Genomic DNA, 27,500 nt, shown 5'->3' on the forward strand with positions numbered 1-27,500 from the left:
GAAGAGTTAGTGCTGCAAGGGATTCTGGGTATTTGTTCTGTTGTGTTTATGTTGTGTTACGGTGCGGATGTTCTCCCGAAATGTGTTTGTCATCCTTGTTTGGTGTGGTTTCACAGTGTGGCGCATATTTGTAACAGTGTTAAAGCTGTTTATGTGGCCACCCTCAGTGTGACCTATATGGCTGTTGATCAAGTATGCCTTGCATTCACTTATGTGTGTGTAGAAGCCGCATATATCATGTGACATGGGCCGGCACGCTGTTTGTATGGAGGAAAAGCAGACGTGACGTCATGTTTTAGAGGACGCTAAAGGCAGTGCCTTTAAGGCACGACCCAAATATTGTTGTCCGGGTGGAAATCGGGAGAAATTCGGGAGAATGGTTGCCCTGGGAGACTTTCGAGAGGGGCACTGAAAATCGGGAGGGTTGGCAAGTATGAGTATTAGCGGTGAATGCGGTGTTACAGCGGCACCAATATTGCCTCAAGGGCCAAATGAAATTACACGGCGGGCCAGAGTTATGGTATACATCTGTTGTCCTCCCAGCCACTTACACACAAACATCTCCTTACATGGTCAGGTTGTACTCTCCTGAATTAACACACACCCAGACAGAGAAAGAAGAAATATAAGACGGTGGTTCGGCTCCTCCAAGTTAGGAGAGCCTCATTTTCTTAACCTGACCTCCTCCAGGTACTGCAGTCCTGCATAATGATGCCTGCTTCTAATAAAGCAACGTTTGGTTCAGAAAAGCGTCTCCGACGTCTCTTTTGACCCTTCTGTCCGGACGAGGATGACAAGACCAGAAATACACATCAATAGCATCTGGACCAGGGGTGCCCTAACGTATTGCCTCTAAGGGCCAAAGTGAAAATTTGCCAATGGTCCACGGGCCAAACATAGCATTTTTAACATACAGCAGTACCATGAGTGAAGTTAAGACCAGGGGTGTCCAAAGTGTAGCCCCTAACTAATTTTTAAACAGCTTGCGTCACAATCACATTTCAATATTAGCATGTTAACTTTTTTGCTTATTTTGCATTTACTTGAAGTATCCTAGTTTTTTTTTTAGCTATTTTTTGTAGGTTTACACACACCTCAGTCATATTTTAGTACTTGATGCATGCTAACATTAGCATGCTACTGTAGCATTTTAAACACATTTTTCAGATACATATTTTACTACTTGACGCACATTGCAGTTAGCAGTTTAGCTTGCTAACATTAGCATGTGCTAGCTTTTTTAGCTAATTCAACAGGTATTCAGCAATTTATATTATGGTATTTCACTAATGCAAACTGTAAGCATGTTAGTGTTAGCATGTTAGGATAGTACCTTTTTTAGCTCGTTTTTCTAATACTTTTTGTTACTTGACACTATCTGGCCAACGCGCTAACTGACCAAAGAGCCACCATTACATGTTATTTAGACCACAAGGAAGTGTTTTCTATTTAGAAAAAAAAAAATAATAGTATGACTCCTTTAATGCGCCCTATAATCCGGTGCGCCTTATATATGAAAAACGATTAGAAAATAGACCATTCATCGGCAGTGCGCCTTATAATCCGGTGTGCCCTATGGTACTGAAAATACGGTAAATTACAGGTGAATTTTTCGATTTTTAATCGAATCGTAGCTCCTGAATCGTATTCGAAACATGAGGTGCCCAAAGATTCCCATCTCTACTACATTGATTTTCACAAATTGCAAGAAGGTCAAATTTTTCTCGGCAAGGACATGGCTCCTTATAGACTACAGTTGTCAAACTCAAGGCCCGGGGGCCAGATGTGGCCCGCCACTTCATTTTATTTGGCCCTTGAAAGCCTGGAAATAATATGTATCAATAAAAAACTGTAACTTTTCTTACTAAATGCATTCTTTCTTTCTATTTTGGGAGAAAAAAAGAATGAACTCCATGTAATCGCAAATTATGTTAATTTAAATATTGTCTAATTATGCAAAAATATATGATCAAACATTCAAACCATTTTTTAGATAAAAATAAATACTAATAATATGGATCTCAAACAAGTTATCCTTTGAATTGTGCAATGTAAAAGTAGCAATAGATTTCATAGTAAAATTGTGAAATTTACTATGGTTTTTTTGTCACGACGTGGTTTTCGCTTACTGCGGGGTCGTTCTCCCAGGAAGGCAAACGGACGACTCTGGACAGGGCTTGCAGGTAGGAACATGATTTAATCTTCAGAAATAATCAACGAGGTACAAAACAGAAAACACGGAAGCTAAGGCAAAAACTTAGGACATGAAACTACAGACATGAACCTCACGAAACTGTGGCATGAAACAACTAGCATTAACTATGGCATAGAACAAACACGAAACTGAGGCATGAAACCAATAAGAAACTGTGGCATGAAACAACTAAGACTTACGTAGTCCAGGCAAACAGCTAATGACGCCAGGACGACTGACTGGCAAAGGCAGGCTTAAATAGTCCTCTGATTAGCAGCAGGTGCGCGTCCCAAACACCAGAGGCAGGTGAAAATCATAAGTAGCCATGGTAACTAAAACAAACTCAGGTGTCAAACCGGAACTAAAAGAGTCCAAAACTAACAGAACATTACAAAAACATGATCAGGACCACGGATCATGACATATATACAGCATTTTTCTCTAAATGAAAATAACTGTACTTTTGTTTACTGTAATAAACTGGTGCCGTTTTGGCATTTACAGTAATACACCGAAAAATCTACAGTTGTTGATTTGCGGTAAAAAAAACAAACAAACTGGCATCTCAGGTGCCAAAATTTCACTGTAAAATTGCATTTTTTTTATTTACAGTAAAACAACAAATGTATATTTTACAGTAAAATTCCGGCAACTGAGCTGCCTTCATTTAAACATGAAAAACAGCAGTACTGTTTTTCCATTAATTATTTAATGGAAAAAAAATAATTAAATTAATTAATTCATTAATTAATTAAATTAATTTAATTAATTTAATTAATTTAATTAATTTAATGGAAAATTAATTAATTATAATTATTACATCCATTAAGTAATATACACTCAATTTTGAGGCGAAATTATTGCAAATTACACTATTTTTTTTACAGTTTGTAAAAAAATCTACTAATAAAATGCCTTAAAAAAAATGGTGTACCGTATTTTTCGGACTATAAGTCGCAGTTTTTTTTTCATAGTTTGGCCGGGGGTGCGACTTATACTCAGGAGCGACTTATGTGTGAAATTATTAACACATTACCCTAAAATATCAAATAATATTATTTAGCTCATTCACGTAAGAGACTAGACGTATAAGATTTCATGGGATTTAGCGATTAGGAGTGACAGATTGTTTGGTAAACGTATAGCATGTTCTATATGTTATAGTTATTTGAATGACTCTTACCGTAATATGTTACGTTAACATACCATTTACAGTAAAACAACACATGTATATTTTACAGTAAAATTCCGGCAACTGAGCTGCCTTTATTTAAACATGAAAAACAGCAGTACTGTTTTTCCATTTACAGTAATATACACTCAATTTTGAGGCAAAATTATTGCAAATTACCATTTTTTTTTACAGTTTGTAAAAAAAATCTACTAATAAAATGCTTTAAAAAAAAATGGTGTCCCGTATTTTTCGGACTTTAAGTCGCAGTTTTTTTCATAAATTGGCCGGGGGTGCGACTTATACTCAGGAGCGACTTATGTGTGAAATTATTAACACATTACCGTAAAATATCAAATAATATTATTTAGCTTATTCACGTAAGAGACTAGACGTATAAGATTTCATGGGATTTAGCGATTAGGAGTGACAGATTGTTTGGTAAACATATAGCATGTTCTATATGTTATACTTAATTGAATGACTCTTACCATAATACGTTACGTTAACATACCAGGCACGTTCTCAGTTGGTTATTTATGCCTCATATAACGTACACTTATTCAGCCTGTTGGTCACTATTCTTTATTTATTTTAAATTGCCTTTCAAATGTCTATTCTTGGTGTTGGGTTTTATCAAATAAATTTCCCCAAATAATGCGACTTATATATGTTTTTTTTCCTTCTTTATTATGCATTTTCGGCCGGTGCGACTTATACTCCGACTTATACTGCGGAGTAATAATAGTATTCACTGGGGCCAAACATAACTGCGATGTGGCCCTCAGTGAAAAACTACTTTGACACCTCTGTTATAGGCAACAGTGGAAACATTTTTGAAGGACACAAAATGAAGGTCACCCGGTCAGCTCACATGTGCCTCTCATGACACGTTTCTTGGCTCCGGTACTTGACCACGGACCTATTGCTCAAGGCTCGCCACGGCTCTTTGTCCTGCTAATATTAGATAGACTCGGAGTGCCCGTCGTACTCGGACTAATTCCCCTCCGTCCTGTGGGGGATGCAGTGATGTATGAGGAGAATGAAATGGGAGGCACAGGTCGATTGGCCAACACTGTCGCCATCACACAGTAATGAGTTCTCAGGGGGAGGGCGAAAAGAAAAGAGGCCCTTTCCTGCAACTCCCTGCTTAAATAATACTAATTGGCTGAAATAGCACAGGAAGTCATACTGTAGGAGGTTTTCGAGATATTATTATGTGACACCAGCTTCTAAATGTGGTCCCGTATTTGTTTTTGGGAGTGGCTTTCATGCCAGTGTTTCCGACATAGGTCAGTGGGACCTAACGACGTTTGCTGGTCTTCAAAGGAGGGCCCGGCTCATTTTCGGACTCTGCTGTGAGGGTTCAAAGGAGCACCTGCTGCTCGTTGGCGACAGTAACAGCAGAGCGACAGAAGTCAGCATACTTGCCAACCCTCCCGGATTTTCCGGGAGACTCCCGAAATTCAGCGCCTCTCCCGAAAACCTCCCGGGACAAATTTTCTCCCGAAAATCTCCCGGAATTCAGGCGGACCTGAGTGACATGTCGGCAGCCTGTTTTCAAGTCCGCTTTCCCACAATATAAACAGCATGCCTGCCCAATCATGTTATAACTGTAGAATGATGGAGGGCGAGTTCTTGGTTTCTTATGTGGGTTTATTGTTAGGCAGTTTCATTAAAGTCCTCCCAGCGCGGCAACAACACACAACAACAGCAGTCACGTTTTCGTCTACCGTAAAGCAGTTTGTCTGCCGTAAACAGCAATGTTGTGATACTCTTAAACAGGACAATACTGCCACCTACTGTACATGCATATGTGACAATAACATCTACGGCTTTTAAAGAGTGCACAACTGCGCACACAACAAGGAGACTAATCAGAATGCATCATCAGAGAGGGTGTTCAGCATGGTTAGAAAAATAGTGACAGAGAATAGAACAAGGATGGACAATTCAACCCTTAACTCAACAATGAGTAGATGAGTGTTATGTGTGTGTATATGTGTAAATAAATGAACACTGAAATGTAAGTATTTGTCTTATTTATATATATATATATATATATATATATATATATATATATATATATATATATGTATATATATATATATAATAAAATAAATAAATATATATATATATATATAGCTAGAATTCACTGAAAGTCAAGTATTTCTTTCTTATATATATATATATATATATATATATATATATATATATATATATATATATATGAATACTTGACTTGGTGAATTCTAGCTGTAAATATACTCCTCCCCTCTTAACCACGCCCCCCAACCACACTCCCGCCCCAACCACGCACCACGCCCCCCAAACCTCCCGAAATCGGAGGTCTCAAGGTTGGCAAGTATGGAAGTCAGAGTCTCCAAACATGCGTACAGTCTTCTTGCCGGAAGTGAAAACCAGTGGTGGTGGACCAAGCTAAGATACACTGCAAAAAGTCAGTGTTCCAAAAATAAGGGGGAAAAAAAATACAAAAATGAGGGGTATTTTACTTGAACTAAGCAAAATTATCTGCCAATAGAACAAGAAAATTTGGCTTGTCAAGACTTTCCAAAACAAGTAAAATTAGCTAACCTCAATGAACCCCAAAATACCTCAAAATAAGTATATTCTCACTGATAAGTGCACTTTTCTTGATAAAAAAAGCAAATATTAGAACCTTTCCGGATTATTATAGGCGCAAAGCCAGCATCTGTGATGGTATGGGGGTGTATTAGTGCCCAAAGCATGGGTAACTTACGCATCTGTGAAGGCACTATTAATGCTGAAAGGTACATACAGGTTTTGGAGCAACATAGTTGCCATCCAAGCAACATTATCATGGACGCCCCTGCTTATTTCAGCAAGACAATTCCAAGCCATGCGTTACAATATGTTACAAATTAAGTTTCTCAGTTCGAACATTACATATCTTGTCTTTGCAGTCCATTCAATTGAATATATGTTGTAAAGGATTTGCAAATCATTGTAGTCTGTTTTTATTTACAATATCACAAAGTGCCAACTTCACTGGTTTGGGGTTTTGTATTAAATATAAAGGAGATGTTCAGCTACCCTTGTAGTGAATGATTAATCACCACTGGGTTATATGCGTTCCCATCTCATACCAAACTGACATTTTAATTGAGCTCTTTTCCAATCCATATCACATAATGTCCCTGACAGGTGCACAGCTGATATTTTCACAAACAATAAATAACTCTACCAATAAACACTTTTTATTGCAGATTGTTGCAGAATAATGGAGCGGCTTCCACAGAACTACGGCGGAGCTGCAGCGTTCCTCCACCGAATAATGTCACCGGCGCATATTTCTGTCTGGGTTCAGCAATCTGCCACAATTCATAGTCTCCGCAATGTTTCCAAACACCTGACTTTTTAATCTTCCCTTCCCTCATTTGCAGTTTGCCAATGACTTCCAGAGTGGAGGATGTTGCGGTATAGCTACCCAGACAGGTCGCATATTACACAGACGTAGACGTGAGTGCGTATTGGGAGTCTGGAGACAACCCAGAGTTGAAAAATGTGTGGAAGGCATTTTGCAAATTGCATTGATCAGACGTTCCTGCTTCTTGCATGCCCCCCATCTTAATGCCTTTCTGGCACAAGGATATGGGATGGGTGTTGTCGCTTCAATCCCACTTTCTCCAACCGTTGCCTGCAGAAATCACACTTTGCACCCCTTTGGCTTGATGAACAAGGACATGAAACAAACGTATTAAATTACCGTATTTTCCGGACCATAGGGCACACCGGATTATAAGGCCTACTGCCGATGAGCGGGTATAGTCCGGTTTATTTTCATGCAAAAGGTGCACCGGATTATAGGACGCATTAAAGAAGTCATATTATTATTATTTTTTTGTAAATGTAAAACACTTCCTTGTGGTCTATATAACATGTAATGGTGGTTCTTTGGTCAAAATGTTGCATCGATTATGTTTTACAGATCATCTTCAAGCCGCTTTCTGACAGTGGGCGGTCTTATTTAGATTCCTATTATGTTTTGCATTTTATATATATAGTGGATATTATCCAACAATTATTTTCCTTTATATTTGTGTACTTACAGGAGTCATAAGTAATAATTTCATGTCGAGTCATCATTAAATGGTGCTGATATGTCAAAAGGCATTAATAAATCATGTTTGTGGAGGGGGGCGTGGCCTGCGGGCCTGCCGCGAAGCGGGGTGTGCAAGGACCGGCCTTGAAGACAGCGGCATGTGAGTAGATTGCCCGGCTGGGCCTTGTTATCTAATCACCTGTCGCCCTTATTAGCAGCAGCCGGAACGAGACAAGTTGTTGGGAGTTGGGGTTGGAGATACAGAGAGAGAGAGCACGCACTGTGACACACGGGACAAAATGCGCCGTTTTGTGGGCGGTCTTATTTACGTGCCTTACCTTACGCAGCGTCTTTTCTCCGTCATCTTTGTTGTAGCGGTGTAGCGTGCAAGGACGGGGGTGGAAGAAGTGTCAAAAGATGGAGATAACTGTTTTAATGACATTCAGACTTTACTTAAATCAATAACGGAGCAGCATCTCCTCATCCGTGGCTCACTAGTGCAACAACAAGGCCGGAAATGTGTCCCGTGAAAAACCGTCCGACCGGAACTCTCTAATAACTAAAGTTCCTTGGGTGAATAATGTGAACTCACTACACCGGTATGTTTTAGCACTTTCATGGCGAGTTTACTGACGGATATAAGTAAGAACTTTACACTACTTTATAATAAAAATGGCAACAGCGGAGGATGAATGTCCCATAACAAGAAGATAGAGGAAAAGTGTCACGGCGAGGTTGCAGCTTACTGCGAGGTTTGTTCCCCCGAGATGCAATCGGACTACCCCGGACAAGGCGTGCAGGTAAAAACATGATTTAATTATCCAAAATCATCCAACTTACAAAACAAAGGCAAGCGTGCCTATCGCAGGAAACAGAACTATAGACATGAAACCTCACGAAACTGTGGCATGAAATTAAACAAGACTTACGGAGACGAGGCTGCGTGAAGCAAATACTTAGCATAAACTATGGCATGAAAACTAACACAACTTACGTGGCAAGGCATGAGGCAAAACATCGACGCCAGGACGACTGACCGCCAAAGGCAGGCTTAAATAATGCCTCTGATTAGTGCTCGGGCAGCAGGTGAGCGGGTGAGCACTAATCAGAGGCAGGTGGAAAAAATAAGTAACCATGGCCACTAAAACAAACAAGGGTGCACACAAAAAACAGGAACTATGGAGTCCAAAACTAACATAACATAACAAAAAGAAGAAGCTTATCAACTACGGTGTCGGCACAGAATATAAAGGCGGACTCGTGCTATTTTTCAGGACTTTATGCAGATCCCAAATACAGATCAGCAGGTACCAGAAGGTAAGAAAAGTTGCTTTTGCATAATATTGCGAAACAAAATGCCAGATAATATGTCTTACCTTATACACACACCATAATAATACTGGTATGTTGAATCACAGTACAATCCATCAAGCGGTGCGGCTTCATAGCGTACCAAAGTCGTACCAAAACATTTTGATAGACTTTTGAGCGCCGTGTGTAATGTTCTATATTTTCAATGGAACATATACAATTTTTGGTGTTGTTTACTTGAGTCATATTGCAGTCTACACGTATGTGTGACTGCCATCACATTCAATCAGTCAATCAATGTTTACTTATATAGCCCTAAATCACGAGTGTCTCAAAGGGCTGCACAAGCCACAACGACAACCTCGGCTCAGATCCCATTGTGAGTCGACACGTATCTCATTACACCATGTACCAAATAAAATAGCTTTGAGGTCGGTAAGTACAACCAAAGTTATTTCGTACTTCTTATGTGTGACTGCCATCTACTGGTCACACTTATCATTACACTGTGTACCAAATAAAATAGCTTCGAGGTCGGTAAGTACAACCAAAATTATTCCGTACTTCTTATGTGTGACTGCCATCTACTGGTCACACTTATCTTTACACCATGGACCAAATAAAATAGCTTCGAGGTCGGTAAGTACAACCAAAATTATTTCGTACTTCTTATGTGTGACTGCCATCTACTGGTCACACTTATCATTACACCATGTACCAAATAAAATAGCTTCGAGGTCGGTAAGTACAACCAAAATTATTTCGTACTTCTTGTGTGTGACTGCCATCTACTGGTCACACTTATCATTACACCATGTACCAAATAAAATAGCTTCGAGGCCGGTAAGTACAACCAAAATTATTTCGTACTTCTTATGTGTGACTGCCATCTACTGGTCACACTTATCATTACACCATGTACCAAATAAAATAGCTTCGAGGTCGGTAAGTACAACCAAAATTATTTCGTACTTCTTGTGTGTGACTGCCATCTACTGGTCACACTTATCATTACACCATGTACCAAATAAAATAGCTTCGAGGCCGGTAAGTACAACCAAAATTATTTCGTACTTCTTATGTGTGACTGCCATCTACTGGTCACACTTATCATTACAACCATGTACCAAATAAAATAGCTTCGAGGTCGGTAAGTACAACCAAAATTATTTCGTACTTCTTATGTGTGACTGCCATCTACTGGTCACACTTATCATTACAACCATGTACCAAATAAAATAGCTTCGAGGTCGGTAAGTACAACCAAAATTATTTCGTACTTCTTATGTGTGACTGCCATCTACTGGTCACACTTATCATTACACCATGTACCAAATAAAATATCTTCGAGGTCGGTAAGTACAACCAAAATTATTTTGTACTTCTTATGTGTGACTGCCATCTACTGGTCACACTTATCATTACAACCATGTACCAAATAAAATAGCTTCGAGGTCGGTAAGTACAACCAAAATTATTTTGTACTTCTTATGTGTGACTGCCATCTACTGGTCACACTTATCATTACAACCATGTACCAAATAAAATAGCTTCGAGGTCGGTAAGTACAACCAAAATTATTTCGTACTTCTTATGTGTGACTGCCATCTACTGGTCACACTTATCATTACACCATGTACCAAATAAAGTAGCTTCGAGGTTGGTAAGTACAACCTAAATCATTCCGCACTTTAGGCGCACCGGGTTATAAGGCGCACTGTCGAGTTTTAACAAAATGAAAGGATTTTAAGTGCGCCTTATAGTCCGAAAAATACGTTAGTGTAGTGCAGATACTGTAAAACCGAACAAACTAAGATAACTTTGAATTAAGACAAAAAAAAACCATATCTGGTGTTGTTCTGTATTTTTTTCCCGTATGCATAGATGAGGCTGAAGCCACACTTAGAAACGTGTTGGCAGCTGGTTGATCGCAGCCACCGTCCCATGATGCAACACAATTTGGGAAAGCACATCCTAATTATGCTTAACGATACCCTCATCTTTGGACGGCGGCCAAAAATCCAGCGGCGCTCAACATGAACGTTTCATAAATTGCTCCTTATGAGCTGGTGCCATCGTTTTACTTGCAAGGCAAGCACACCTATTAAACTCATCTCTGTTCATACTATTTAATACTGCTCATTTATACATATTATTAAAGATATAATTTGTCTGTACCACCGTTTTGCATTACAAAAAATAATAATAAAAATGTGGACTGTGTTTAGGGACCTTTCTACTGATGAGGTCTCACTGGTATCGCTAATACAGTAATACCACAATGTACAAGCTCAATAGCAGTCATTTTAACAAGCAACATATTTTTTTAAAGAAAAACAAACTTTTGTGGAAGAAATATTGTTTAAAGTACAATATATTGTGCTACAAACAACTATATTGGCAGTTAACCCTCACTTTGCTCTCTCGCGGTGCCGTTATGAGGGCTGATCGTTAATACTATGGAATGTCATTCAAGCTGATTTGCCGTCAAACACACCATCAGCAGCGTCCCTACATTTTCATGGAAAAAATTCTGATGTTTGGATATTATTTTTTAACTATTTTTAATTATTTGTTAATTATTTTTAAGAATGATTCCGTACATAAGGTGCACTGTCCAGTTTTGAGAAAAAAAAATAAAAAATTTAAGTGCGCCTTACAGTCCGGAAAATACAATTTATTGGCGGCTAGCCCTTACTCTGCTCTCTCACGGTGCCGTTCTGAATCGTCTATACTATGGAATGTCCTTCCAGCTGATTTTCCGTCAAACACACCATCAGCAGCGTCCCTACATTTTCATAGAAACAATTCGGATGTTTGGATATTATTTTTAACGTCCTTGCCGGGCCAAAAGCTGGTTTCCTCCTACTTAAGTACGGTGTTGAGTTCAGGGACTACTGTATTTTTGATGATTTATTTCTTTAATTCAATGACTATCATCTGCTTCTTCTCAGCCATGTCCGGTACGCTCACTTTCTCAGTTCAAATTGTTGGAGAAAAAAAAGTGACCGTATTTTCCAGACCACAGGGCTATAAATGAATGTTCTATGTTCGATCTTTTTCATATATAAGGCGCACCGGATTATAGGGCTCATTAAAGTAGTCATATTATTAATTTTTATTTTTTATAAATGTAAAACACTTCCTTGTGGTCTACATAACATGCAATGGTGGTTGTTTGGTCAGAATGTTGCATAGATTTACTTAAATCAATAACGGAGCAGCATCTCCTCATCCGGAAACAACCACACCGGAAATGTATCCCGTCCGACTGGAACTCTCTAATAACTAAAGTTGCGGACTACAAATGTGGACGCGCACAATTTTTAAGGATTAATGCAGATCCCAAATAAAGATCATCAGATATAAGTAAGAACTTTACACTACTTTATATTAGTACTTTATATCAAACCGTAACTCTCTAATAACTAAAGTTCCTTGGGTGAATAATGTAAACTCACTACACCGGTATGTTTTAGTGCTTTCATGGCGTGTTTACTGACAGATATAAGTAAGAATTTTACACTACTTTATTTTAGAAATGGCAACAGCGGAGGATGAATGTCCCATAACAAGAAGATAGAGAACAAGAAGAAGCTTATCGACTACGGTGTCGGCACGGACTACAAAAGCGGCCGCGCGCAAATTTTCAGGACTAATGCAGATCCCAAATACACATCAACAGGTACCAGAGGGTAAGAAAAGTTGCTTTTGCATAATATTGCGAAACAAAACGCCAGATAATATGTCTTACCTTATACACACACCATAATGATACTGGTATGTTGAAGCACAGTACAATCCATCAAGCGGTGCGGCTTCGTAGCTTACCAAAGTCGTACTAAAACAATTTGGTAGATTTTTTGAGCGCCGTGTGTAATGTTCTATATTGTCAATGTTAACATATAAAATGTTGGTGTAATTTACTTGAGTCATACACGTATCTCTTATGTTTGACTGCCATCTACTGGTCACACTTATCATTACACCATGCACCTAATAAAATTGCTTCGAGGTCGGTAAGCAAAACTAGAATGATTCCGTACATTAGGCACACCGGGTTATAAGGTGCACTGTTGAGTTTTGAGAAGAAAACACTTTGTTTAAGTGTGCCTTACAGTCCGGAAAAAACAATTTATCTGCTCTCTCACGGTGCCGTTCTGAATGCTGATCTTCTATACTACGGAATGTCCTTCCAGCTGATTTGCTGTCAAACACACCATCAGCAGCGTCCCTACATTTTCATAGAAACATTTCTGATGTTTGTATATAATTTTTAAGGTCCTTGCCGGCCCAAAAGCTGGTTTCCTCCTACTTTAGTAGATAGATGGATAGTACTTTATTGATTCCTTCAGGAGAGTTCCCTCAGGAAAATTAAAATTAGTATTAGAAATTAGAAAATGAGTACGGTGCCGAGTTCAAAGACTACTGTCTATTTCTTTAATTCATTGACTATCATCTGCTTCTTCTCAGTCATGTCCTTTACGCTCACTTTCTCAGTTCCAATGGTTGAAAAAAAACCAACAGTTATGTTCATCTCTAGTTATAAGCCAATTCATGTGTAAAACGGGGTTGATTCTGACAATCGCGACGCCACCTGGCATCACAAAAAGCCGAGTGACATTTTCCGTCTCAAAATAAATTGCGGTTAGGGTTCAAATATCCTATGTTCCTTTAGGGGTTTGAGCTAAACAGCCTTTCAGGATGTTATCACTGTCTTATTCAATTTATAGCTGAAACCCACTCTCTTTAATCCCTCATCAAATATACAGGACTCACTTCAATTTTATATTCCCAACCAGGGACGTCACCAGGGCTAGTTGCTCGTGGCACGTGCTGGAGATTCCCCCGCAATGCACTCTGGAAGTTCTTTATCACACTAACATGGGTTTCATCAATTAATTCGTAATTTGATGCACATTCATGAGGCCTCGTTACCTTCCCTGTCTTCTTGGATAATTTAGTCATATATCATGTTTTGTTCCCCCAGGAAACGTAGGGAAACATTATATGGAGACTTCACTGCAACAACTGAAATGTAAGTAGGATTAAATATCTCAAATAAGGGTGATATTTGCTTATTTTCTGTCTGATAAGATCATTCTTCTCACTAAGCAGATTTTATGTTAGAGTGTTTTACTTGTTTTAAGTGTTTTGGTCCTAAATGATCTCAGTAAGATATTACAGCTTGTTGCTGAGATTTGATGACCTATATTGAGTAAAACATGCTTGAAACTAGAATATCAACTGTTGCAAAACTACTTTTTTAAAGTAATAATTTATTATTTCAAGCATGAAAAAACCAAATCATGACTTTGACACAATTGTGTCTCATATTAAAACAGATGACAGCCAAATGGACTTTGCTGTTTTATTTTCAATGAAACAATAGAAAATACGTACTCGCATAATAATACAGTTGTTATTAGTGAGAATATACTTATTTTAAAGGTATTTTTGGGTTCATTGAGGTTAGCTAATTTTACTTGTTTTGGAAAGTCTTGACAAGCCAAATGTTCTTGTTCTATTGGCAGATCATTTTGCTTAGTTCAAGTAAAATACCCCTCATTTTTGTATTTTTTTTTTCTTGTTTTTGAACACTGACTTTTTGCAGTGTGTGGACTTTGGACTGCCTTCCTCGATCCTTGACCCTCGCCCGGACACGGACCTTGTCACTCCTCTCCTGCCCTGGATCACCTGCCTGCTCCACGGACTGCCTCGTTCCTTCGCTCTCAACACTTGGTAACACACACTTCAGCTAACTACACACATAGCCTCACACACACACACTCTTGGGTTTTGACACTCTCCATTTCCTTAGTTTACTTAATTAGTTGGTATTGTTTATTATTATTATTATTATTATTATTATTATTATTATTATTATTATTATTATTATTATTATTATATATACGTATATATATTGACTATATATAATACATTATTGAACATTACTGTCCCCTGGTGTCTTTGCCGTCATCTCCCCTCTGTAACCACAACATTTTGCCTCGTTTAGTAAACAGTAGTCAAAGCTCACATTTGACTCATGACTTTGACACAATTGTGTCTCATATTAAAACAGATGACAGCCAAATGGACTTTGCTGTTTTATTTTCAATGAAACAATAGAAAATACGTACTCGCATAGTAATACAGTGGTTATTAGTGAGAATATACTTATTTTAAAGGTATTTTTGGGTTCATTGAGGTTAGCTAATTTTACTTGTTTTGGAAAGTCTTGACAAGCCAAATGTTCTTGTTCTATTGGCAGATCATTTTGCTTAGTTCAAGTAAAATACCCCTAATTTTTGTATTTTTTTTCCTTATTTTTGAACACTGACTTTTTGCAGTGTTGGGCCGGTACCGAATTTTGCTGGAAGAGAAATTGTCCCTTAAATGATTGCAGATAAACAATATTATTGTCAGCTCAGCATTATATTCAGACCAGGTTAAACACTAACATTTTGTAATCATAATCCATCCATTCATCCATTTTCTACCGCTTGTCCCTTTTGGGGTCGCGGGGGTGGCTAGAAACTATCCCAGTTGCACTGGGGTGGTAGGCAGGGTACACCCTGGGACAAGGCGCCAATTCATCGCAGAGCCAACACAGATAGACAGACAACATTCACATATATACACATTTAGCTATAAAAATCTGTTGTACAGTATGTGGTTTGGGTGCCTTTTTTTTTCCAGGGAACACTAATACCAAAAGCCTCAATGTCCGATAGAATTCTAAAAACAGACCACCTCGCAAAAACAGAATGGAATTTTACAGTTTTTTACTGAATGGGACACCCAAAATGTACATTAAAATAAAGATAGTGGGATTTACTACGAACAGTAAAACACTGAATATTAACAAGAAATGAACATCGCTACTCTTTTACATCTTTTACAATCAAGCAAAACACAACAAAAATTAAACAAACAGCAAAATACGAACGCAGTGGGTAATGAACACCTACAATATGATGTATTATCACTTTTATGCAGGTATTTGTTGTAAAAATTTGCTTCCGCATCTGTTCCTGACACATGCGTTTCGGGCTGGCTGCTCGGAAAAAAAACCCCGCCCACTCTGCTTTGTTCCTCGTCTGAGCTGCCGTGACGTAGATAACCGTAATAACTCGTAAAACACTCAAAAGTACAGATTTCAAGCGTTGAAATACTTTCTATAGTTCATTTAAAAACAGCACTGCACATCATAATGGCTACAGTTTTGATTTTAAAGGTCAAAAGAAATTATGCAGGATGTCCGGCGGGCCGGATTGAAAATCTTAATGTTCCGCATGTGGCCCGCGGGCCGTATTTTGGCCATGTCTGCATTAGGGCCAATTTAGTGTTGCTAATCAGAATATAAAATAATGATAATAATAATGCAAGTAATCATTTCAAATGCAACAAACTTATTAGTATTTCTTTGTACCATTGTAATTGAATGGTCAGTAACTAGTAATTATCCTAAATAAGTAAAACATCAATACAAATAACATGGACTTTTAATCTGTTCGCAAAAATGTCCTTTAATAAATAATAAACATTTAGATTTTTTGGGGGGGATTATTTAAAAAAAAAAAAAAAAAGGCATATTCACCTGTTGATGGACTTATATTGCCCATTTGGTTTGAAGCTGAAATATTCCCAGGACATTTGGCTTTGTAATCATGTTTTTTCCCCCATCCCGTGGGGTTAAACTAGCAGCCATGGCCAACACAATAAAAGATAGTGGATGGCTGACAAGAGGGTTCACTCCCTTCATTTAACTCTGCTATTAAATAAACACGCCCAGGTGCTTCAAAGACAAACAAAAGATAAAGGAAACAAACACACAATGCAATTTATCAATGCGAGTTCATTTTCATTTATTGTTATCAGCCCGAGTCTAATTATATGACACTAACAATTACTATCCTTCACTTACAGTTTTATATGTGGAAAACATTCAGTGCTTATGAGGTACGAGACAGAAACAAAACACTGACGACTTTGTTAATGCTGTCACAAGATTACTGTATTTTCCGGACTATATATATATATATATATATATATATATATATATATATATATATATATATATATATATATATATATATATATATACACAAACATACTGTAACCCACACCCACAAACATTTTAGAAGGAAAACATTTAAAAAAAATAAATTAGCCGCACAGGACTATAATTCGCATATATATATATATATATATATATATATATATATATATATATATATATATATATATATATATATATATATATATATATATATACCGTATTTTTCGGACTATAAGTCGCAGTCTTTTTCATAGTTTGGCTGGGGGTGCGACTTATACTCAGGAGCGACTTGTGTGTGAAATTATTAACACATTACCGTAAAATATTAAATAATATTATTTAGCTCATTCACGTAAGAGACTAGACGTATAAGATTTCATGGGATTTAGCGATTAGGAGTGACAGATTGTTTGGTAAACGTATAGCATGTTCTATATGTTATAGTTATTTGAATGACTCTTACCATAATATGTTACGTTAACATACCAGGCACGTTCTCAGTTGATTATTTATGCGTCATATAACGTACACTTATTCAGCCTGTTGTTCACTATTCTTTATTTATTTTAAATTGCCTTTTAAATGTCTATTCTTGGTGTTGGGTTTTATCAAATAAATTTCCCCAAAAAATGTGACTTATACTCCAGTGCGACTTATATATGTTTTTTTCCTTCTTTATTATGCATTTTCGGCCGGAGCGACTTATACTCCGGATCGACTTATACTATGAAAAATACGGTATATATATATATATATATATATATATATATATATATATATATATATATATATATATATATATACTGCAATATATACTTATTTACACATAAATATTCTGTAAATGTTTATTTACATACCTTAATTGTTTCCAAACGCTGCCTGTAACACGGCAGTAAAATGGCTGATCAAACAAAACAGAAGTCATCGTCATGGACCCACTAGCTGCAGAAGCTAACTCTCCAATCAGCTAAACCGACGGTGATGTGTTGGTGTATTTACTGAGGAATTTGTGAAACTAAAACAGTACAAAAAAAATGGGATTGTACATTATTAATGCTAACAGACACTTATAAACGTGCTAGCATATAAGCTAATGCTAGCGTCATTACATGACGATAGCACGTACAAATATGCATGAAAACACTCCTACAGACATCACACATTGGACGGTTTAGTAAGTATGAATTGTTTTAGTGATACTGTAAAACTTGAGTTGGAGGCAATAACCAGGCGAGGTGATGAAGTACGTTTCTTTACTGTAGACTTCAGAACAGACTCACACACCACGTAAATCGTTGGCCAACCAAAAAGTAACCCCAGTCCGCTATAGCCAACATTCACCAGGAGATGGCAACAGACAAACATAGATCACTCTATTACATTCCTCCCCTTTTAGAAATGTAGAAGTTACTCAAAATAAATAAACAACCCAACCAAAAAATGCAGCAGCTCAATTAAAAAACTGTACTGAAGCCACATTCTTTCTTTTTTTTAAGTACTGAACTCTTAACCCTCATTTGTAAACAATAACATGCTTATTATACAAAAAGTATTTGTACACCTTTAACACAGATTTGTATACTGTCTTCAGACATTCAGTTTTTTTGGTGGTACTCGAAACCTTTCTGGGTACCTGCGAAAGGGTGTTCAGCATGGTTAGAAAAATAGTGACAGAGAATAGAACAAGGATGGACAATTCAACCCTTAACTCAACAATGAGTGGATGAGTGTTATGTGTGTGTATATGTGTAAATAAATGAACACTGAAATTCAAGTATTTATTTTATTTATATATATATATATGTATATATATATATATATATATATATATATATATATATATATATATATAGCTGGAATTCACTGAAAGTCAAGTATTTCTTAAATATATATATATATATATATATATATATATATATATATATATATATATATATATATATATATATATATATATGAAATACTTGACTTGGTGAATTCTAGCTGTAAATATACTCTTCCCCTCTTAGCCACGCCCCCAACCACCCCCCCCCCCCGACCACGCCCCCCCACCTCCCGAAATCGGAGGTCTCAAGGTTGGCAAGTATGAAGTGTAGGGTAAAAAAAAAGAAAAAAAAGTAGCAGCTTATAGTCCAGAATTTACGGTATATTAGAGATTTCGAATCTCAAGAAATTCCCTGTTTTTTACAACAGCAAGCGTAAGAAGAGCTAAATGGTATTTTTATCTGTCAGTAGCTGTGTAGCTTCAGACAAACAGGCTGGGTTGTGTTGCTATTCCTGGACGAGCGATGACGGGCCCTCGTGATTGTTGCTGTACATCAGGGACTTTGATCTGTGACACTTGCTCCTGCTTTGAGACGGCTTCCGGCCCTTTTAATGAGTCTCCTCTGACTCCATAAGGGCGCTAGACGGACCGCCGCACTGCCCCGCTGCACCCTAGCATCAAACCTGCGGCCACACTCGGTGTCAATTGTCAGTGAGAGCACACAGTTAATAGTGTTAAAAGTGGTTGTTGATTGGTACAGTGAACACATGTGGTCATGTTAGAGCATGTTCATCACTGAGGCCCAAGTATTTTCCGGACCATAGGGCGCACCGGATTAAAAGGCGCACTGCCGATGAGCGGGTCTATTCAGGTCTTTTTTCCCACAAAGGCGCATTAAAGGGGTCATATGTATAAAACTGAGATAATTGTTTTTGGTGCTAAAAAAGAACATACTTGCCAACCTTGAGACCTCCGATTTCGGGAGGTGGGGGGTGGGGAGGGGGCGTGGTTGGGTTGCGTGGCTAAGAGGGGAGGAGTATATTTACAGCTAGAATTCACCAAGTCAAGTATTTCATATATATATATATATATATATATATATATATAAGAAATACTTGACTTTCAGTGAATTCTAGCTATATATATATTTATTTTATTATATATATATATACATATATATATATATATATATATATATATATATATATATATATATATACATATATATATATGTGTATGTATATATATATCTATATATATATATCTATATATATATATCTATATATATATATATATATATATATATATATATATATATATATAAATAAAAGAAATACTTGAATTTCAGTGTTCATTTATTTACACATATACACACACATAACACTCATCCACTCATTGTTGAGTTAAGGGTTGAATTGTCCATCCTTGTTCTATTCTCTGTCACTATTTTTCTAACCATGCTGAACACCCTTTCGCAGGTACCCAGAAAGGTTTTGAGTACCACCAAAAAACTGAATCTCTGAAGACAGTATAAAAATCTGTGTTAAAGGTGTACAAATAGGGTTTGTATAATAAGCATGTTATTGTTTACAAATGACGGTTAAGAGTTCAGTACTAAAAAAAAAAAAAGAATGTGGCTTAAGTACAGTTTTTTAATTGAGCTGCTGCATTTTTTGGTTGGGTTGTTTATTTATTTTGAGTAACGTCTACATTTCTAAAAGGGGAGGAATGTAATAGAGTGATCTATGTTTGTCTGTTGCCATCTCCTGGTGAATGTTGGCTATAGCGTACTGGGGTTACTTTTTGGTTGGCCAACGATTTACGTGGTGTTGCGCACCTGACGTCAAGTGTGTGAGTCTGTTCTGAAGTCTACAGTAAAGAGACGTACTTCATCATCTCGCCTGGTTATTGCCTCCAACTCAATATATTACAACAACATTGCTGTTTACGGCAGACGCACTGCTTTACGGTAGAATAAAACATGACTGCTGTTGTTGTGTGTTGTTACCGCGCTGGGAGGACGTTAATGAAACTGCCTAACAATAAACCCACATAAGAAACCAAGAACTCGGCCTTGATCATTCTACAGTTATAATGTGTTTGGGCAGGCACGCTGTTTATATTGTGGGAAAGCGGACGTGAATACAGGCTGTTGACACGTCACTCAGGTCCGCATGGAGCTGGACGGGGCGTGGCTTCCAGCTCCGCCTGAATTTCGGGAGATTTTCGGGAGAAAATTTGTCCCGGGAGGTTTTCGGGAGAGGCGCTGAATTTCGGGAGTCTCCTGGAATATCCGGGAGGGTTGGCAAGTATGAAAAAAGAAAGGTTTAAAGTCATCCAACACCTTCAATCACTGTCCCTGAAAACCTCAAATAAAGCCAGAAATCTTGGGGTTATTTTAGATTCTGATTTACATTTCGACAGTCACATCAAATCAGTAACAAAATCGGCCTACTATCACCTCAAAAATGTAACAAGACTTAGAGGGCTCGTGTCAGCTCAAGACTTAGAAAAACTTGTACATGCCTTTATTACCAGTAGGCTAGACCAGTGTTTTTCAACCACTATGCCGCGGCACATTAGTGTGCCGTGAGATACAGTCTGGTGTGCCGTAGGAGATGATCTAATGTCACCTATTTGGGGTAAAACAATATTTTTTGCAAACCAGTAATTATAGTCTGCAAATGATGTGTTGTTGTTGAGTGTCGGTGCTGTCTAGAGCTCGGCAGCGTAACTGTGTAATACTCTTTCATATCAGTAGGTGGCAGCCGGTAGCTAATTGCTTTGTAGATTTCGGAAACAGCGGGAGGCAGCGTGCAGGCAAAAAGGTGTCTAATGCTTAAACCAAAAATAAACAAAATGTGAGTGCCCCTAAGAAAAGGCATTGAAGCTTAGGGAAGGCTATGCAGAACGAAACTAAAACGGAACTGGCTACAAAGTAAACAAAAACAGAATGCTGGACGACAGCAAAGACTTACTGTGGAGCAAAGATGGCGTCCACAATGTACATCCGAACATGACATGACAATCGACAATGTCCTCACAAAGAAGGATACAAACAACTGAAATATTCTTGATTGCTAAAACAAAGTAGATGCGGGAAATATCGCTCAAAGGAAGACATGAAACTGCTACAGGAAAATACCAAAAAAAAGAGAAAAAGCCACCAAAATAGGAGCGCAAGACAAGAACTAAAACACTACACACAGGAAAACAGCAAAAAAGTCCAAATAAGTCAGGGCGTGATGTGACAGGTGGTGACAGTACACCTACTTTGAGACAAGAGCTATAGTGATGCATGCTTGGTTATGTTTTAAAGTCATATCCAACAATTGCGGCAACGACTTTTTACTGTCAACTGAGTTTAATTTTTAATGATTTCTGCTGGTGGTGTGCCTCCGGATTTTTTCACCGCAAAAAATGTGCCTTGGCTCAAAAAAGGTTGAAAAACACTGGGCTAGACTATTGTAATGGTCTCCTTGCAGGTCTTCCCAAAAAAACCTGTCAGGCAGCTACAGCTTGTTCAGAACGCTGCTGCTCGAGTTCTAACAAAGACCAAAAACTGTGAGCACATTACACCAATTCTTAAATCCTTACATTGGCTCCCTGTACATCAGAGAATTGATTTCAAAATCCTCCTGCTCATATATAAATCACTACATGGTCTACGGCCGAAGTATATCATTGATATGCTCCCACTATATAAGCCCTCTAGATCACTAAGATCTTCTGAGACCAATCTGTTGGCGGTTCCCAGAGTAAACTCAAATCAAGGGAGAGCATCATTTAGTCACGATGCAACAAATAGCTGGAATAAACTTCCTGAAGATGTCAGACTTTCCCCAACTCTTTTAAAACTAGACTGAAAATTTTTATGTTCACTTTAGCTTTCAGCTAAATCTTTTAACTTTTAACGTCCGCACTGTTTTTATTTTTATTGTCTGCATTTTAATTTTGCTTTTATTTTCTTTCATTTCACTTTGTTGTCTGTGAAGCACTTTGAGTCTGCCTTGTGTATGAAAAGTGCCAAACAATATCTTGTGGTCTACATAACATGTAATGGTGGTTCTTTGGTCAAAATGTTGCATGGATTATGTTTTACAGACCATCTTCAAGTCGCTTTCTGAACGTCTCTTCAGGATGCGCTGTTTTGTGGGCGGTCTTATTTACGTGGCTCACCTTCGGCAGCGTCTTCTCCCCGTCATTTTTGTTGTAGCGGTGTAGCGTGCAAGGACGGGAGTGGAAGAAGTGTCAAAAGATGGCGCTAACTGTTTTAATGACATTCAGACTTTACTTCAATCAATAACGGAGCAGCATCTTCTCATCCGTGGCTCACTAGTGCAACAACAACACAGGAAATGTGTCCCGTGAAAAACCGTCCGACCGGAACTCTCTTGGGTGAATAATGTAAACTCACTACACCGGTATGTTTTAGCGCTTCCATGGCGAGTTTACTGACAGATATAAGTAAGAACTTTACACTACTTTATATTAGAAATGGCAACAGCAGAAGATGAATGTCACAAAACAAGAAAATAGAGGAAAAGAAGAAGCTTATCGACTACGGTGTCGGCACGGACTACAAGTTTTCAGGACTCTATGCAGATCCCAAATACAGATCAACAGGTACCAGAAGGTAAGAGAAGTTGCTTTTGCATAATATTGCGAAACAAAACGCCAGATGATATGTCTTACCTTATACACACACCATGGGGCGGCATGGCGTAGTGGGTAGAGCAACCGTGCTAGAAACCTGAGGGTTGCAGGTTCGCTCCCCGCCTCTTACCATCCAAAATCTCTTACGTTGTGTCCTTGGGCGGGACACTTCACCCTTTGCCCCCGGTGCCACTCACACCGGTGAACTGAATGATGAATGATAGGTGGTGGTCGGAGGGGCCGTTGGCGCAAATTGCAGCCACGCTTCCGTCAGTCTACCCCAGGGCAGCTGTGGCTATGAAAGTAGCTTACCACCACCAGGTGTGAATGATTGATGGGTTCTACATGTAAAGCGACTTTGGGTACTTAGAAAAGCGCTATATAAATCCCAGTTATTATTAGTAATAATACTCGTATGTTGAAGCGCAGTACAATCCATCAAGCGGTGCGGCTTACCAAAGTCGTACTAAAACATTTTGATAGACTTTTGAGCGCCGTGTGTAATGTTCTATATTTTCAATGGAACATATACAATTTTGGTGTTTTTTACTTGAGTCATATTGCAGTCTACACGTATGTGTGACTGCCATTATATTCAATCAATCAATAAATCAATGTTTACTTCTATAGCCCTAAATCACGAGTGTCTCAAAGGGCTGCACAAGCCACAACGACATCCTCGGCTAAGATCCTATTGTGAGTCTACACGTATCTCTTGGGTGAATAATGTAAACTCACTACACCGGTATGTTTTAGCGCTTTCATGGCGAGTTTACTGACAGACATAAGTAAGAACTTTACACTACTTTATATTAAAAATGGCAACAGCGAAGATAAAGAAGAAGCTTATCGACTATGGCGTCTCCACGGACTACAAAGGCGGACGCGCGCAAATTTTCAGGACTTATGCAGATCCCAAATACACATCAGCAGGTATAAGAAGGTAAGAAAAGTTGGTTTTGCATAATATTGCGAAACAAAACGTATGCGAATAGGTACCATTTTGCGGTCCTTATACACACATCATAATAATACTCGTATGTTTAATGCGCCGACAATCCATCAAGAGGTGCGGCTTCATAGTTTACCGAAGTCGTACTAAAAACATTTTGATAGATTTTTGAGCGCAGTGTGTAATGTTCTATATTCTCAATGGAACATTTAAAGTTGTGTTTTTGTTTACTGCCATCATATTGAAGTCTACACATATCTCTTATGTATGACTGCCATCTATCATTTCACCATGCACCAAATAAAATTGTTTCGAGGTCGGTAAGCACAACCAGAATTATACCGTACATTAGGCGCACCGGGTTATAAGGTGCACTGTCGATTTTTGAGAAAATGAAAGGATTTTAAGTGCGCCTTATAGTCCGAAAAATACGGCAAATGCTTATTTCATACAATAAGATAATTTTATTCATAACGGACACTCTATGCCACGCACAAAATCCACATCCAACTTAAACTCTAAACAAAATAAACACACACATTTTCAGCAAGTGGTCACTACAGATGAAAGAATGGCGACGTCAGGCGAAAGGTTTTAAACCAGTGAAATTACAATAAGACGGTTAATAATACCTAATTTACATAATACTACTGATTAGTTAAGTGGTCAATCGTAAAAAAGGAAAACCTATCAGGTGTACTATACCAGGCACTGTCAAGAACACTATAAAAAAACGGTGGCAATTAATGGGGCCCACATGATATTCTTTCCGGGGGCCCAGAATTTCTAGCAATGGCCCTGAATGCAGTAGCATAACACTCGTTATGCACCATTCATGTGCATTCATGAACCTGGGAATTCTGAGCATCAACATTTCGAGGCAAGCAAGTGTTTTTTTTGTTTTGTTTGTTTTTTTGCATATTCTGTGTGTTCGGTATTGCTGCTGGATCTGCTCCAATAATTATGACAATTTGTAGTCCATCCATTGCATAACGTCTGCAAAACGCAGAGAGGAAGTCCACAAACCCAAACTGAACGGTAACCGAGTATTGACTGTTGAGATATTGAGATGTTGCCTAAAAATATCCAACTTTCACCTAATTATATTCTGTTTTATAAAACCAAGATAATGAATTAAGCACAACTATAAGCGTACACGTTAAGGCGGGGGTCTGCAACCTGCGGCTCTAGAGCCGCATAGCGCTGCCCTAGTGGCCCCCTGGAGTTTTTTCAAAAAGGTATGAAAATAGAAAACGTTTTAATAGGGTTTCTGTAGGAGGACAACATGACACAAACCTCCATAATTGTTAGAAATCCCACTGTTTATATTAAACATGATTCTCTGATGAGAGTATTTGGCGAGCGCCGTTTTGTCCTACAAATCTTGTCGGTCCTTGAACTCACCGCAGTTTGTTTACACGTATAACTTTCATCAACGATGCCAGAGAAAGCCACATTTTATGCCACTACTTCTTTGTCTCATTTTGTCCACCAAACGTTTTATGCTGTGTGTGAATGCACAAAGGTGAGCTTTGCTGATGTTATTGACTTTTGCGGAGTGCTAATCAGGCATATTTGGTCAGTGCATGACTGCAAGCTAATCGATGCTGACATGCTATTTAGGCTAGCTTCAAATGGTAAATGGGTTATACTTGTATTGCATTAGAAACTAGATTTTGACCCACTTCTATGGTGGAAGAACAATAAGCCCATATATCCTCTTACTGCCAATTTAGCCAGGCTGGGGGGGGGAGAAAGAAAAGTTAATCTGAGGCTGAGTTGACTTGAAACTGTTTAATGTTGCACTTTTTATATGTAGAAGAAACGTTTTTGTCAGGCTTGTCCCTGACAGTTTGACTGTGTTATAGTTTTTCCTCTGCGTTTGTCTTACTTTTCTGTCAGCGCTTTTATTTTGTCTTCATTTCCTGATTGTCTCCCTGAGTGCTGCTTCCCTTCAGCTGTGGCTGATTGGCACCTGGCCACACCTGGTGTCAATCAGCCAGCTGCTATTTAAACCTGCCTTCCCCTCCAATCAGTGCTGGATTATTGTAGTGTCTACCTGTCATTGTCGCTAATACTTGTTGTCACTACTACCTGTCATAATACTTGTCGTTGTAGCTCTGTCTACTTTTGTTCACTCTGCTAATGTCGTAGTTCCTTCGTGTCACAGTAAGTGTTTTTGTTTCTTGTCGACAGTTAGCCTTTGTGCTATTTTAGTTCATAGCCAAGTTTGTTCTCCGCCTTGTGCGCGCCTTTTGTTTGTACCCTTTTGTTTGTACCCTTTTGTTTTTGTTTTTTGCCATAGTGTTAAATTAAATCATGTTTTCTTGTACCAAGCCTGCCGCCATCTCTGCATCTTGGGGTTCGCCACCAACACACTCTGACAGTTATGTCATTTTATTTAATCTGAGCAACAACTTGAGGCAGTTTAATGTTGATTAACGTGGACCCCGACTTAAACAAGTTGAAAAACGTATTCGGGTGTCACCATTTAGTGGTCAATTGTACGGAATATGTACTGTACTGTGCAATCTACTAATAAAAGTCTCAATCAATCAAAAAAAGCACTTTATATGTAGAAAGGTTTTGTTAAGAAACCATTCTGAGCCTTATCTAATTAGTTTTTATTTTATATATGTTGACCACATTAACCCTGGCAATGGACCCTGTGTGTATATGTATGTTATGCCATTGTTCACAAATTTGGTAAATAAATAACCCAAAAAATGTGTATTTTGTTGTTTTCTTACTGTACCGAAAATGAACCGAACCGTGACCTCTAAACCGAGGTACGTACCGAACCAAAATTTGTGTGTACCGTTACACCCCTAGGTAATACATGCGTTTTGTACCAGGTTTTCAAATACGCCCTCCCTTCCTCCATGCGTGTGATCCCGAACAGCAGAGCCAATGAGGCGCTTAGAAAGTGCAAGCAGTCAACAGCAAGCACCGAGGGAGAAGTAGGCACACATGTGGAAAAAGCTGTAAAATCGATGTTCATCATCCGTCTCGCTGAGGGGCCTCAACCAGACTGTCAGAGATTTTTTTACCAGACGTGATTACTCCCCGTCGCTAGTCTGTTTGTGGGAGTATTTACATGACCGAGGGGATACGGCGTGCGAGGAACTTACCCCTGCAGATGGTGCCGTTCCCGACGTAGCCAGGCTTGCAGGTGCACAGGTGTCCTCGAATGGTGTTGGTGCAGATGGCGTTCTCGTCACATGAGTTCTGGCCGCTGGCACAGTCGTCATGCTCTGGAGAGGGAGACGATAAAGAAAAGACCCCCGCCGTCAGAGCTGATGTGG

General features: G+C 38.5%; 1 protein-coding gene across 2 annotated transcripts in view; it reads right to left on the reverse strand.

The window, feature by feature from the left end:
* Window positions 1-27,500, reverse strand: part of LOC133615912 (protein kinase C-binding protein NELL1-like) — a 547,026-nt gene that overhangs the window by 89,827 nt on the left and 429,699 nt on the right. For both annotated transcript variants that reach the window (XM_061974796.1, XM_061974797.1), the window contains exon 14: window positions 27,327-27,449. In XM_061974796.1, the coding sequence (XP_061830780.1) occupies window positions 27,327-27,449 (123 nt within the window). The remainder of the gene's footprint in view (window positions 1-27,326; window positions 27,450-27,500) is intronic.

This window comes from Nerophis lumbriciformis, linkage group LG15, assembly GCF_033978685.3.
Source record: "Nerophis lumbriciformis linkage group LG15, RoL_Nlum_v2.1, whole genome shotgun sequence".
NCBI lineage: Eukaryota > Metazoa > Chordata > Actinopteri > Syngnathiformes > Syngnathidae > Nerophis > Nerophis lumbriciformis.